Source organism: Lycium barbarum, chromosome 6 (assembly GCF_019175385.1).
Source record: "Lycium barbarum isolate Lr01 chromosome 6, ASM1917538v2, whole genome shotgun sequence".
Classification (NCBI taxonomy): Eukaryota; Viridiplantae; Streptophyta; class Magnoliopsida; order Solanales; family Solanaceae; genus Lycium; species Lycium barbarum.
Window position 1 is genome coordinate 123,457,726 of NC_083342.1, and position 13,696 is coordinate 123,471,421.

The 13,696-nt window shown below is 36.1% G+C and overlaps 1 protein-coding gene across 2 annotated transcripts; it reads right to left on the reverse strand.

The window, feature by feature from the left end:
• Positions 1 to 1,764: 1,764 nt before the first annotated feature.
• On the reverse strand, positions 1,765 to 10,544 carry LOC132598538 (uncharacterized). Of its 2 annotated transcripts, none has more exons than XM_060311467.1 (8): positions 10,156 to 10,544; positions 9,892 to 10,021; positions 9,608 to 9,787; positions 8,627 to 8,700; positions 3,800 to 3,949; positions 3,145 to 3,430; positions 2,488 to 2,721; positions 1,765 to 2,402 (listed from the first exon to the last, which is right to left on the reverse strand). In XM_060311467.1, the coding sequence occupies exons 3-8, from the start codon at positions 9,752 to 9,754 to the stop codon at positions 2,031 to 2,033; spliced, it is 1,263 nt and encodes a 420-aa protein (XP_060167450.1). In that variant the 5' UTR covers positions 9,755 to 9,787; positions 9,892 to 10,021; positions 10,156 to 10,544; the 3' UTR covers positions 1,765 to 2,030. The 2 variants fall into 2 exon arrangements, with proteins under 2 accessions (XP_060167450.1, XP_060167449.1); XM_060311466.1 differs by having other exon boundaries at positions 9,608 to 9,794.
• Positions 10,545 to 13,696: the final 3,152 nt, after the last annotated feature.

Genomic DNA, 13,696 nt, shown 5'->3' on the forward strand with positions numbered 1-13,696 from the left:
ACGTGAGCGAGTTGAAGACTAAGGACGTGACACTATGCTACAAAATATTGTATATTGCATTTCTTAATACAATTCGCTAAAATTATATCTAACCAATTTATTGATCTTCCTTCGAAGTCGTGATTTAAATTAAAAGACATCATTGGTTCAGGATTTGGTTGATCCTAAACCTGAGTCGTGATTTAAATTAAAAGACATCATTGGTTCAGGATTTGGTTGATCCTAAACCTGAGCAAGCATATTCGTCCTATTTACCATCCAAATTGTTCTTTAATTTGAAGAATCAAGATTGAGATTAATTCATACATAGTTAATATATGTTGAGAGTTTTCATGCCAATGCACTAATATATATATGTACATACTAATGAAACCTAAATATAATAAGAGTGTTGAGATCTTAATTTGGGGCTTCCTTAATTAAGCTTGAATCATACGATTGCGATAAAAAGGTAAGGAAGATATCATTATGCTAAGTATTATTATTGCATGCGACGACTAATTGAACAATCACGAGTTGGGATAATCATCTAGTATTATGATGATTAAAGGTATTGTCACGCTTTTGTTCAACCAACAAGCAAGGTGATTTGTCCGTGTAGAAAAACTCCAAAGCACAAGAATCCAAGATACATAAAATACCTTTTCTCGTGCTAGAGTGGTATTGGTATCTTCTAACTTACTTTTTCCACAAAAATATACATTGTTGAAGACCTCTTGTATAAGTCATGGGAATGAAACTGTTGGTCAGACATAGAAGGGGGAAAAACGATATATCACATTTAAGATAGTACGTCTTTTCTTTGGTCAAATATAGACCCATCCTTCTTCCCTTTTTATTTTACTTTCTTTTCCTTATCGTATTTCACCTAAAAGTAAAACACCAAAATGCTTCGTCTTGATTTCCCACCCTATACAGTCGAAAAGGCATATCATAGATGGGACTAACAGGATAAAATATATATTAACTGATGACCAATATATCAGAGAAATGACGAAGACAACAACAAAGGGATAACGCGTTGCGAGAGCCGCGTTTGGCAGCACCTAAATACACAAATTAAAGTAGCACATAAAAGAGGTGGTTATATTTCTGCGCGCAAGTAGGTGGTTACTAATCACGTTTCTGAAAAGCTTTTCTTACATGACTTACACTTTGCACTAGTAGTTCTTGAACTTGGTGAAGCAAACATTTTAATCCAAGATATATACTAATGCTTAATGAAATTCCACTTCTTCTTCTTTTTACCGAGAATTTGTTGGAAAATAGAACCCATTATTTCTCCTTCAATAAAACCATCTCACTAAAATAACTTTTACCAAAACACCCTTTAAATAGTGCTTTTTTAATAAGAAACCCTTTAAATATTGCTTCTGTTTTTAGCGAAATTTGATACTAGGTGTGAATTGCAGAATCCCGTGAGTCATCGAGTCTTGGAATGCAAGTTGCACCCGAAGCCATTAGGGCGAGGGCACGTCTGCCTGGGCATCACACATCGCGTCGTCCCCGCACCCAAAAAAAATGTGACAGAAGTGAGATAAAATTACTACACAACAACAATGCAATGTCATCTTGCATCTAAAATTGTTAAAGAGCCAAACTACTTGACCAAAATTTAAGGGGAACTTATTATTCTGCACTCAACCCAAATGATTAGTTTCCCATTATGGAGCTCAGAACAAAGTGCAAAAGTACCCACAGAAGAAAGATCTAGCGCCAAGGAAAGTACTAAGTCCAATAAGCTAATCATTCAGATATATAAACTAAAGGCAAACTGTGGATCGATAAAATATGATGAGCTTTGTGTTAAGCCATCCAAATGCAACATAACTGAGGTTTCTCTAATTACACTACATATGGAAATGGGAACAAACAATCAAAAGGTACATGGTAGAAAACTAGCTTTGCCTACATTTACACGCTAAGTTACAACTGTGAGCTTCACAGCGACATACTAGGTCGCATATGACGCTGTGCACATCTAATTTCCAACAAAATAAATTCCACACATGGATGAAACTTCAATGTCATCACCTTGTCCCAGGATTGGCTGCAGGTACCTTAGATGGATAACTTGAAATGTCTACATCAATCAGTGATAGGTCATAGGGTGCTGAAACATTATTTGATGCATCCATAAGCAACGAGTAGTTCATTGCCTCTGATTTCCCTGTTTGCTGGCCTGCACCCAGATTTTGTGGATTATTGTTATTAGCAGAGGGGGAGAGACTAGATAACTGTACATCTTCCTGTTTGTTTCCAAGTATGTGCTTGTTTTTCCTAACAGTATCCATCTCTGGGCCAGTTGGGACGAAAGTCCTCGCTCGGTACTTCGTTGCACATCCCTCTTCAGCATCACCACCATGATTATAGAGAACATAATCATGATAAGTAGGAGCAAACTGCATTCATGGAAGAAAATAGATTTGTTAGGACACACATGGAGTAAACATATGGCGCTAGGGAATGAGCAAGTGCCTGTCTTACCTGGTGGACCGTGTCATGGTAGAAGTCATTTAGCATAAGGGCATGTCCAAGGCTAGCGGTAAAACCACTAGAAGAACCAATATTTGCGCCAGCATATTCCTTGTATGGGAAGGCATAAAGATGCGCAAAAGCTGCAATAAGCATCTCAACACAAATTACAAAATTCTGAAATTCAGCAGCTTCCTCGGTATCTTTAATAAGTTCTGACTTTGCAGCAAGAAACACCAGAACACCCTGGCAGAAGAAGTTAAGGAGGAAGATTATGATAACTAGAAACGTCATTCTACACAGAAAATTGTAATTGAAGAATAAAAGCCAGCCAATTACTGTGATTTCAGTAAAAACTCGGTTATAAAACCAACACATAACATGAAGTTGTACTATTAAGGGCAAAATAGTGATGGTAATTAAAAAGTTTCCAAAAAGAGAAAGGATTCACTTTTCGGGTGCATACTAAAAAGGAAATGTGTCACAGAAAACAGGACAAAGGAAATAATAATAATAATATTGTTATGGTAATAACAGAATTAAGCTAATATGCCAGATTTGGTGAAACCAAAGTGTAAAGTGTTCAGTAGTCAAAAACTGAATTATATTTTGCTTGCTTAACAGCAAAGTGAGAAAATAACATGTAACTGAGCAAATCTGGTGAATTACCTGCCAGTACGTAAGGAATACGACGGATTTTATAATGATAAACTTTGGAACTGGATTAAAAGGCCGGAGCAGATCTTTGCATGCCACGTAAAACAAAGCCAAGGCATAAAGTGCCATTGAGTATGAAATAGTATATATAATTGTGAGGTAGAGGTATGATTGCCTAGGACTGAAATTTCCATCCTCATATTTTCCTTTTACATAGAGTATGATTGTAACGATCACTAATATCGGCTTGAGAATCACAAACTGCAGACATCCCTGCTTGCACCTTCGAATAAAGCGTCTGCATTGCTTGAACATTATCAGAAACACATTTCAAAATAAATAAATAAACAAGAGTTCTGAAGTCCAATCATGTAAATAAATTAACATTGCAACATGGAGACCAACATAATTGAAATGTAAAGCAAGGTGATGATAATTTGGTAATAGATATCGAGGAAATCATTATTCAATTGAAATTTAAGGAGTCATCTCAAATTCAAGCATAAAAATGCAATGCATTCAATCATATAAACCATGAAATATGACTCCCCTATGTAGAACTGCGAGTAATGTACAAATTTCTAGAAACAGTACATGCTGGAGAATTCTCAAAAGGCATAGCTCTTCATTGACTAAATAAAAGTAGGTTCGCATAAGCACAACTTACCCATCCAAAGGAAGTGGAGGAAAGCAGCAGGTCATCAGACACATATTTGGCTTTAAAACTCGGCCACTCAAACTTAGAACAACAGCCCCTGGGCCGCCTACCCATGCCAGGCAGAGTGATAGAAAATTATATATGACCCAAGCCTCATATCTGAAAGGAAATTAAAAACGAAATAATCACAATTAACGAAACAATTCCACCATAAGAGAGGTGGGTAAACTGTAAACATAAGTTCAAATATAAAATATGCATACTCATATAAATCATTCACCAACTGCTCCTTTCCACCTAATATATGTTGCGTGCTTTACTAGGACGGAGATTTACAAATAAAAAAAAGGCTAAAGTTTTTTCTTCTTCTTTATTCTTCTATTTCTCCTTCTTCTTCTTTTTTTTGAATTTTTGAATTTTTCAGTTACTCAAATACTAGAGATGTGCACAAGTTAGGTATATTGTGAGAAGATGTCCACGAAAAAAGGAAAAACAAAGCTATTAAAGGATACAAAATAATAACTATATAATTTGAATTCTTAAAGGCGGCAAAATATTGCCACTCGGCAAGGATTAGACTTTCTCCGGATAGAGAGATAAAGAAGTGGTTCAACTTAAAAGGGAGAGAGCGACTATGATTTAAAATGCTTAACATGCACGATCCAGATTCCTGAGAGCCCTGATATAGACCATGTTGGGGAGGGGGTGGACCTACACATAGCTTCTAAGAAAACATAGAGGGCCATAGCCAGTGCACTCCGAACGGATCATTGCTGACATCATGAAAACATTAACTATTCAATCTCCCAATTATAAATTCAGGACAAACGACCCTGGCTCATACAGTAAGTAAAGTCTGCATAAAATAAGCTAAAATGCTCATAAATCCAGATAGTTGAGGCTAAAATGCTCCTTTCCTTTAAAGATATGTGGGTCTAGAGCTTTTAACAAGCATCTTCTTTTGATCAGTCCAATCTTACTCACAAGAAACAAACGAACAACATGCTCAATTATCTGGATGCTATTACTAATAAAACAAAATTCTGTCCGCAGATCAACATCCCAATGGAACAAGGGAAATAGCACAAACTCAAAACCAACCTAACAGACATAATCCAACCTAACAGACAGAAAAGGAACCCTCAATATCACTCAAAATTTTACTTTTTTTAGTTTCTTCTTTCTGCTCCTTTTCTAGCCAACCCCAACTTGTTTGTGACTGAGATATAGTTGTAGTAGTTGTTGTTTCTCCTACATTTTTTGCATTGGTTAGGGCTGCAGGGGATTTCTATCACCATTAGTCCTCCATGCACCTGCTTCCAAATCCCTCCATCAATTTCTCATCATATCCTACTTTCTCAAAAGCAAACCCCCTTGTGATCTTTTTCATTCATACAACAAAAGCAAAAAGATTAAAGTCCCACCATCACAAGAAAGGAAGTTTTGAAGAAAGATGACCTTGCAAAATAGCCAATCCAAAATAAGGACCCAATATTCCCCTTACCTAACAAAGATCTTGCATTTGCATCTAAAATTTAACAAAAAGTATCCTCCAACCCCATAAGAAGTTGAAACTTTCTGAGTACCCAAAGGCACAATTGGCAAAATTTAGTAGTGCATCCTCATATTTCTAGCACCCAGTACATAATTACCAGGACCTACCTACCTCCCAAACCCAAAAAAAAAAAAAAAAAAAAGTTCCCCTTTCAGAAACTTCTTTTCCATTTTCTCACAGATACTATTCCAAATATCATTTGATTTATCCCATCTCGAATGGCATGCCTAAATGTGGGATAGGATGAGAGCTAATTTTGCATCCTTGAATATATGTCATCTCTTCTATCCCCTATACTTCATTTACCGAATACTATCAAATTTTGGATCTATATGCAACCTTAAAATTGCACCTAAGATGGTTAGGTCATGTCCTATGTAAATCATCATATACAGATGCGACATCATGAAGAATGAAGGTATTTTAAAGAAGGGATGAGGTAAAGGTAAAATCACATGGAAAATGGTGTCTCAAACAACCTCTAATCCCTCGGAATCCATGCGGATTGCGAAAGAATAGAACTCAAGAGAAGCAAAAGGTTCATATAGGCAATAACTAGTTGGAAGGAGAGCTAGATGTGTTGGTACATTTATATGAAGTCAAGTGTTTACCAAGAATCCTTTTTGTCTATTTAGAGATAAGATTGGGGTGTAAAGCCTTCAGTGTGAACCCAAGTGTTCTAAAAAGGGAACTGAGAAAAACTTGGAATACGTTGAAGATTGATGCTGATAGTTGTAGTGATCTAAAGAAGTGGTTAGACGACAGAGTTCTCAAAAACTCTTCAAAAGACGGTCTAGTTGGATGAGGTGAGTAAGACAGCGAGAGTAGCTTTCAGAAGTCTCTGGAGAGACGGTCTTGTCGGATGATAATGAAAGACCCCTATGCTCATAAAGACTCAGGTTAGTTTCAAGTTTTGAAGGAAGGTTCCGTGAGGGTATTTAAGTATACTTTGAACATTTTCAGCTAAGAGATCCCCTCTCTGAAGAGTTTCACTAAATGGATGCTTAGCAGACATCCAGAAAAGTCTGTCTCACAAGGTTTGGATATTTCAGTCGATCTTCTGCCGAGGGATGTCACCTTTTCCAAGTCACAATCATTTTACATATCAGCATCTGTCAACACTATATTATGTCGTCCTGACAAATTTTAAGGCTTTCGACATTCTTCAAGGTTCTAGGTTTAAGATGCTTCAAGCTTCCTGGTTTTGTTGACTTTATAAATCCGTAGCAGTCTACAAGTTGGGTAATTAACTTGACAGCTCAATAAACCTTGGATGTATGAATGCCATATGAGAATACATCCATGCACTGTGTGGTTGAACAAAGCATAAAGTGAGTTCATTCTTCAGCTTATAGACGAATAAAACATTGTGCAATTAATTTGATTCAACTTTTAATTTTAAATAGGGAAAAGGGTCAAAAATCCCTACTTTGTCTTTTTAGTCAGGTTTTATCCTTCGTTTACAAGTTCGGGCTACTTATACCCCCGCCGCTACTAAATTTAACAAAAATACCCAGATTAACGGATTCCCCCGAATCAACCTCAATTCCCCAATTTCAATTGAATTTACCCAATTTCCCTCATTTAACCCCACCCGACCCACTACACTAATTTAACCCATATGAAATAACACGCAAATCCCATTTCTCTCTTCTTCATCACATTTACACCAGCCATCACCCCCACCCCACTCAAATAAACAACCAGCCACCCATACAGCAGTCAAACAAAAAAAATCCTCGTCAATTTCAACACCCAAATAGGTAGACATGTCAAATAGCCAAACAGAGCTATACCACTGAAATGCCATCTAAGCACGGAGAAGTTCTAGTCTTAGAAGTTGACCACATTGCTATTCAATCTTTCCTCTTACAAGAATATTATAGATGAGAAATTATTTGCTTACTTTCTTTAATCAGAAAGGATTGAGGTTGGGAAATCATAACCACCAAAGAGTAAACTAACCAATTAATCAAGTCTCTATGGGAAAGGATCGTGGGTCAAGGGAAATCATAACCAAACCACAGCAAGCAAACAACAACAACAACAAGCCCAGTAGAATCCCATCATGTGGGGTCTGGGGAGGGTAGAGTGTACGCAGACCTAACCCCCACCTTGAAAGGTAGGGCAGTTGTTTCCAAAAGACCCTCGGCTCCAAACCACAGCAAGCATTATATAGTAAATGAAAATCAATGCATTAGAGCATACCATACAAAAGATTGTACTCCTCCATTTCAAGTTGGTGTCGCCAGTGTAGACCGTGGTGTATTGGCCACAGTGGGGAAGATATTAGCAGAGGAGATGAAGAAAATGGGTTATGGGTTATGGGTTCAATTGGGTTATGTGTATCATATGGGTTTAATTAGTTTAGTGGGTCGGGTTTAATTGAGATCCGTCCAAAATAGGATAATTTCAATTGAAATTTGGGAATTGAGATTGATTTGGGGGAATCCGTTACTTTGGGGGTATTTTAGTTAACTTTAGTAATAGCAGGGGTATAAATAGCCCCAACTTGTAACGGAGGATAAAACTTACTAATAAAACAAAGTAGAGGGATTTTTTTACCCTTTCCCTTTAAAATTTTGATTCAATATTTTTGCAAAGGTTTTATTGCACACATAAAACTATAATGTAAGATAGACACGCATACCAAGTCAAGCAACTGGGTTGGAGGATGCATATATATATTTCATAGTTTAATGCACTGTAGGCTAAACAACTGAGCATGCAGTCAAACTCAACAGGGCCATCCAGTTCCCTTTCTGCATATAGGATAAAGAAGTGGAGTTTTTGAAATATGGTACCAAAGGTGTGGCTTAGTGGTGAATGAAGTGGGTGAAAACCTTAGAGACCACGGTTCAAGACAAAAATACAAGGTGATTTCTTCCGATCTGCCTGAACTTGTCGACAGAGTTACTCGGTACTTGTGAAAGGTAGCAGGTATCCGGTAGAATAGTCGATGTGTGTGTTCGTGTAATTAAGTTTTCAACATATAACAATCTAGTTAAACTCGCAAAACTTTTAACAATTAGAAACTCAGTCATAAAAAGAGGAGCTCATTAAGTTCAGAACAAATACATGTTTCTCCACACTATAGAGCCGGTTCATGACGACTATTATTCTATCAGTATTCATGACTGCTACTTGTCGCAAAAGTTAGAGCACAAGGGCAAAAGCACAGGCACCATTCCATGGAGCAAACAACAGGCAGTCAATTTCTAATACCATCAAGAAAAAGAATATGCATTAAAACATGAAATACGAACTTGAATCATACTTACATTTCACGAATGGAATTGAAATAGATGGCACTCTCATTTAGGATGAGTGACAAGAATGACGTTAGTGCATAAACCTGTCAAGGAAACAATAAGAAATTTAAACATTGACGTGAAACTTAACTAAAACTCTAGCACAATGTAATAAGCAGCTAAGAGTCAAGCTAGTTCTGAAAATATATTTGCTAAGGCCATATAGAAGGAAAAATTGCATTCTCGTGTTATTGAAATTAACACCATGACTTCCAGATTTATGCAAATATGTCTGATTTTAAGATCCAAAGAGATTCACAACTTTAATATTCACTACCTGTTGGGGTACATTTAATGAACATGGCGTCTTTAGTTTAGCTTTAGTTGGTATTATCTAAAACAACAATTATAAGAAATTATACTACTACAAATTGTGAAAATTGCAGTTGAAAAGAGTAACCATCAAAAAGGGGCAGCCCGGTGCATAAAGCATCCCGTTAGCAGTATAGGGGGAACGGTTATTGCGGTCATATACAGCAGAGTATATGATTTGATTCATAATTGAAACTGTGGAAGAGAGTATTCAAGTAAAGGCTGAAATCAAGCTTGACGGAGAAAATATCACATCAAAATTTGCAATTTGAAATGTTTAATGAATTTGAATCCATGAAAGTTGTATGAAACGGAATGGTGTTAAATATCTTGGAAGGTCTGAAAATACAAACACTGTTGTGTAAATTGGAAAGAAGGGAATGATAGAAATAAAGTAAACTAGTTCCACTACCACGTGACAAAGAGCTACCAAGGATTGCCTAAACATAAGTTTCTCCCATTCCTCGCCGCAACAAAGAACTTCTATTACTACAACATTACACTAGTTTCATGGTGGACCGGAAGATAAGATAACATATACTAATAATTAGTCCACCCTTGCGCATCGTTAAGATAACATAAACATATAACTTTTAGAGGTTAGATCAAGAAGAAGAATAAAGGCAAAGAAAGACTCACAGGAACCATAAAGATGATGCGAACAATGTATCTTTGATAAGTAGGCTCGGTGTAATTCAAAAGGTGCCTGTATATGTGCAAAAGCGCCAATGCAATGGCACCAACAGTACAAGGCAATGCAATGATGATATAGTATATGGGCGCCATTTGTTACCGAGCATCAAACACAAACACCCTTGTCTGAAACCTTACAAATATAAGCAAATCAGTACACCATTGGAATAAAGAGATAAAGAAAACCAACAATTTAGGAATATCCATTTGTAAACAATGAATCCACTTACAGAACTGAAGAAAGAACTCAAAACCCCAATTATCTTTATTCCCCAAATAGAACAAACTCTTGCTAGAATTCAAATACTTGGCCTTTTAACTTCGATTGGATGTACACCAACTATGGGACATCAGGAAACCCTAATCAAACAATAAATGTCAAGATTCAACTTATCAAGAAAACTGCTCAGAGAATTTCAAAATCCCAACTGGGGTTTACAAGAAAAAGGGTAAATATATAAGAAAGATGCCGAAAAGGGTAAAGAAACACTAACCTTATCGATGCAATCGGGAGAAAAAAAAAATGATAAGAGTGCCAAGAAAAATGAAAGGTTTAGTTTAATGAAGAAGGGGAACTGTGTATAGATCTGCAGCTTGAAAAATCAAGAAAGAATGGTTAGGGGCCAAAAAAAAAAGCGTTGTTAAGTGAAATGCTCTGGTGGGTGGTGGGACAGGGAAGCAATAATGGCGGCTTCAGGGGCTAAATGTATTTTATTATTGATATTGATGTAAATCAAGATCGGTTAATGGTACAGAACATATCTTGCGAACAAAGGATAAATCTTTTTACAGTCAGAAAGAAAAGGATAAATCTTTCTTCTTTTCCTAACTGTAAATCTGGAGAAAAACGCGAGTGGCATTCATTTAGGAGATATTCGTTGAGTTGTCACTGATTCGACAATCAAGATAATTAAACCAATTATTAACAATCACTAATCATATACATTCTTTTCCTTTTTTTTATTTTGATACTCAATCATATTCAGAATTCAAAACTTGCTTTTTACTCTATTTAAATTGCAAGTATAAGTTAGAATCTGCGGACAAAACAATTTGTTTTAAAAATATAAAGTGAGAGGAAAATGATGAGGTAGTAACATCACCCATAGTTGGGTAATGATCTTAAAGTTTTTTTTTTCTTTTTTAACAATAAGGTAATTCAACTTTCTCTATATCACATAAAAAGTCACTCAAATAATGTTTGGCCAACAAATATGACGTGACATTTAATTTAATCCATATAAACTTTTCTTTTGTGTCAGTCCATGTGACAATAAGACCCGACCCAAACCAAACTCATAACCCAAATTAATCCAATTCAGTTGGACAAAATCACGAAGAAAACTTATTGCTCTCACCAAAAATTCAGAACTACTAATGTATTGAAGTTAAAAGTTATGAAGGGTTTATCTCTTCCCCCACATACATTATTTAATGCGAAAATGGAACACTATGTCGATGGTGCTGCACGGAACATCAGAGAAAACAGGGTGCTTGTATTCTAATTAATTATTAGTGCTGCCAATATATAATAGGAGTACGATTTATGGGTCATAAGGAATGACCAGACTTCAAGAACTATATTTACTGTTAAAAAAATCCTTATGGACTTCGCTTGACAAAAGGAAGAAAAAAAAACGACACGATTTTAATAAAATGATAGGTCATTTTTTCCGGAGAGAGTGGAACTCTATTTTAGTTAAGAGAGAATATGATTAATAAGGATTAATTTGGGTTTGGGTTAGGCCAGGTTGGGTTGGGTTTTATTGCCACATGGATTGAGGAAAAGAAAAAGAAAAAATCTATGTGGACTAAACTAAATGACATGTCATATTTTGTAGGTTAAATATTAATTGAGTGACTTTTAATGTGATGTAGGGAAAGTTGGGTAACCTTGTTGTTAAAACAATCATGACTTTGGAAGATCATTATCATAGTTGGGTGACCTCTTGTGTTACTACATGAAAACGGTAAGTATTGAATTGGACTTGAATTTTTCTTTTTGCACCAATTCTTTTTTCTCGGAATGCCCCCTTATTATTTATACGGAAAGGGCTCAAATATGCCATCGAACTATTGAAAATGGCTCATTTATGTCACTCATCAATCGTTTGGCTCATTTATGCCATCAAACTATCGGAAATTACTCATTTATGTCACTCATCAATAGTTTGGCTCATTTATGTCATCGCCCATTACCAAAATGACTCATCCATATCATTTTCCATTAACGTCGGTTTTATAATACCAGATGACATGTGGCCTCTAATTAGAGGTCTACGTCATTTAATTAAACCAACCAAATCTTAAATCCCAAATTAATAAAAAAATCCGACCCATATATCCTACCCACCCACAATCATAATCTAGTTGGAGGCCACGTGTCATATTTGGTATTGTAAAACCGGCGTTAATGCAAAATGACATGGATTAGTCATTTTGGTAAGGGGCGACGGCATAAATGAGCCAAATTATTGATGAGTGGCATAAATGAGTCATTTCCGATAGTTCGATGGCATAAATGGGCCAAACTATTGATGAGTGGCATAAATGAGTCATTTCCGATAATTCGATGGCATATTTGAGCCTTTTCCGTAAATTATATTCCCCTTTTTGCACCATTTCCATTTATAAATTTGCACTCGGCATCCTAGCTTCAGGATTTGGTCGTCAAACTACTAAGGATTATGTTCTCTTCTTAAATCAGAGAAAAAATATCTTTGAAATCATTAAAACTACATATTATGATTGTGTAGCAATTTTAAGAGCAGTATATTTGCATGGAAACAGCATATAAAAGATTGTAATTTTCATACCCGTCATTTCAGGGACTAAAATATTTGATTCATTTCTTAGATTTGTGTGTCATCTTTGCACAGGACAGTGCTAAATCTTCTCCGTATGAAAATCACAATGATGTGCATATAGGTAAAGTGATAGGTACCAAACTTGACGATCTTATAAAGTTCTTTTCTCTATTTTCTTCTGGAAATGAAGAATGAGCAAGCTTTTTAGGTTTTCTAGCTACTTCAAAGTGGTAGTAATAGTAGCTACTAAGGGGAGGACATAAAAGTCACAAATGGGATTTTCAGATAGTGCTTAATTTTACAAAATAAATGCGAGTGATAAAGATACTAGCATGTACTATTAAAAAACTAACCGTTAAATGGCTGTTTAGACAGCCATTGTATTCAACGAGGAAGCCGAGCAAAGACGAGTAGAGCTAATCAACTAGACATTCTCAACTACTTTTCTAACATTCTGGAACTTGTCCTTGGACAACAACCAGAAATTGTGCTTATCCTGTTTGATTCTAACACTTCGTTTTTCCAATATGCAGCTTTGTATATAAAATAAAATTACAAACAATACTATTCATTTTAAACTTTTTAGATGATCTTATTTGGTCAAAGGTTGAAATGTATCACTTTAGAGAAGAAAAACAAACCAAAAACAAAACACCCTAAGCGATTTTCAAATGAACCCATCGGTGTTGACGTGCTGCTTCAAAGGCGCTTCTTAGCTGCACTTTTATGGTCTGCATATATCTGAATCCAGTTACAATAATGACCTCTATAGACTTATTTACTTTTTGGTTCAGGTCATCCATTATGAACTACCGTACGATCCAAAGACTTCTGTCCATCCCTCCTGTCACGACTGGAACGTAAGTAACTCAGTGCTCCGTAGGGGGGAAAATGAAAGCAGAATTCAAGATCTCCCCACATGTTCAAACGGGACGTGCACGAAAAAAGGCGCTGCTATTTCTGATGTACAATCATAGCCAGAGGTTTAACTATCAGACCTCTTGAATATAATGTTGGGTGCACATTTGAATTTGTTAGTCCTCCGTCTGTTAAGGAGGCTTTGGAGTCACCAGCTGAGCAACTGGTGGCTATGCTTGGTGGAGTTCATCAAACTGTAGAAAATAACTTCATAAAGAAATACTACTTACTACTATAATGCTTTATCATTAACACATATCGCAAGATCAATGCTGAACTTTGGGAACTAGGATGAAGCTTTTCATGAGTC

Excerpts from the sequence above, each read along its gene's own strand:
- LOC132598538 (XM_060311467.1), bottom strand. The coding sequence starts at position 9,754 with ATGGCGCCCATATACTATATCATCATTGCATTGCCTTGTACTGTTGGT. Across the intron at positions 3,950-8,626 it reads TTCAATTCCATTCGTGAAAT|ATATGAGGCTTGGGTCATAT; the intron begins GTAAGTATGATT and ends ATTTCCTTTCAG. Across the intron at positions 2,403-2,487 it reads ACCATGACACGGTCCACCAG|TTTGCTCCTACTTATCATGA; the intron begins GTAAGACAGGCA and ends CCATGAATGCAG.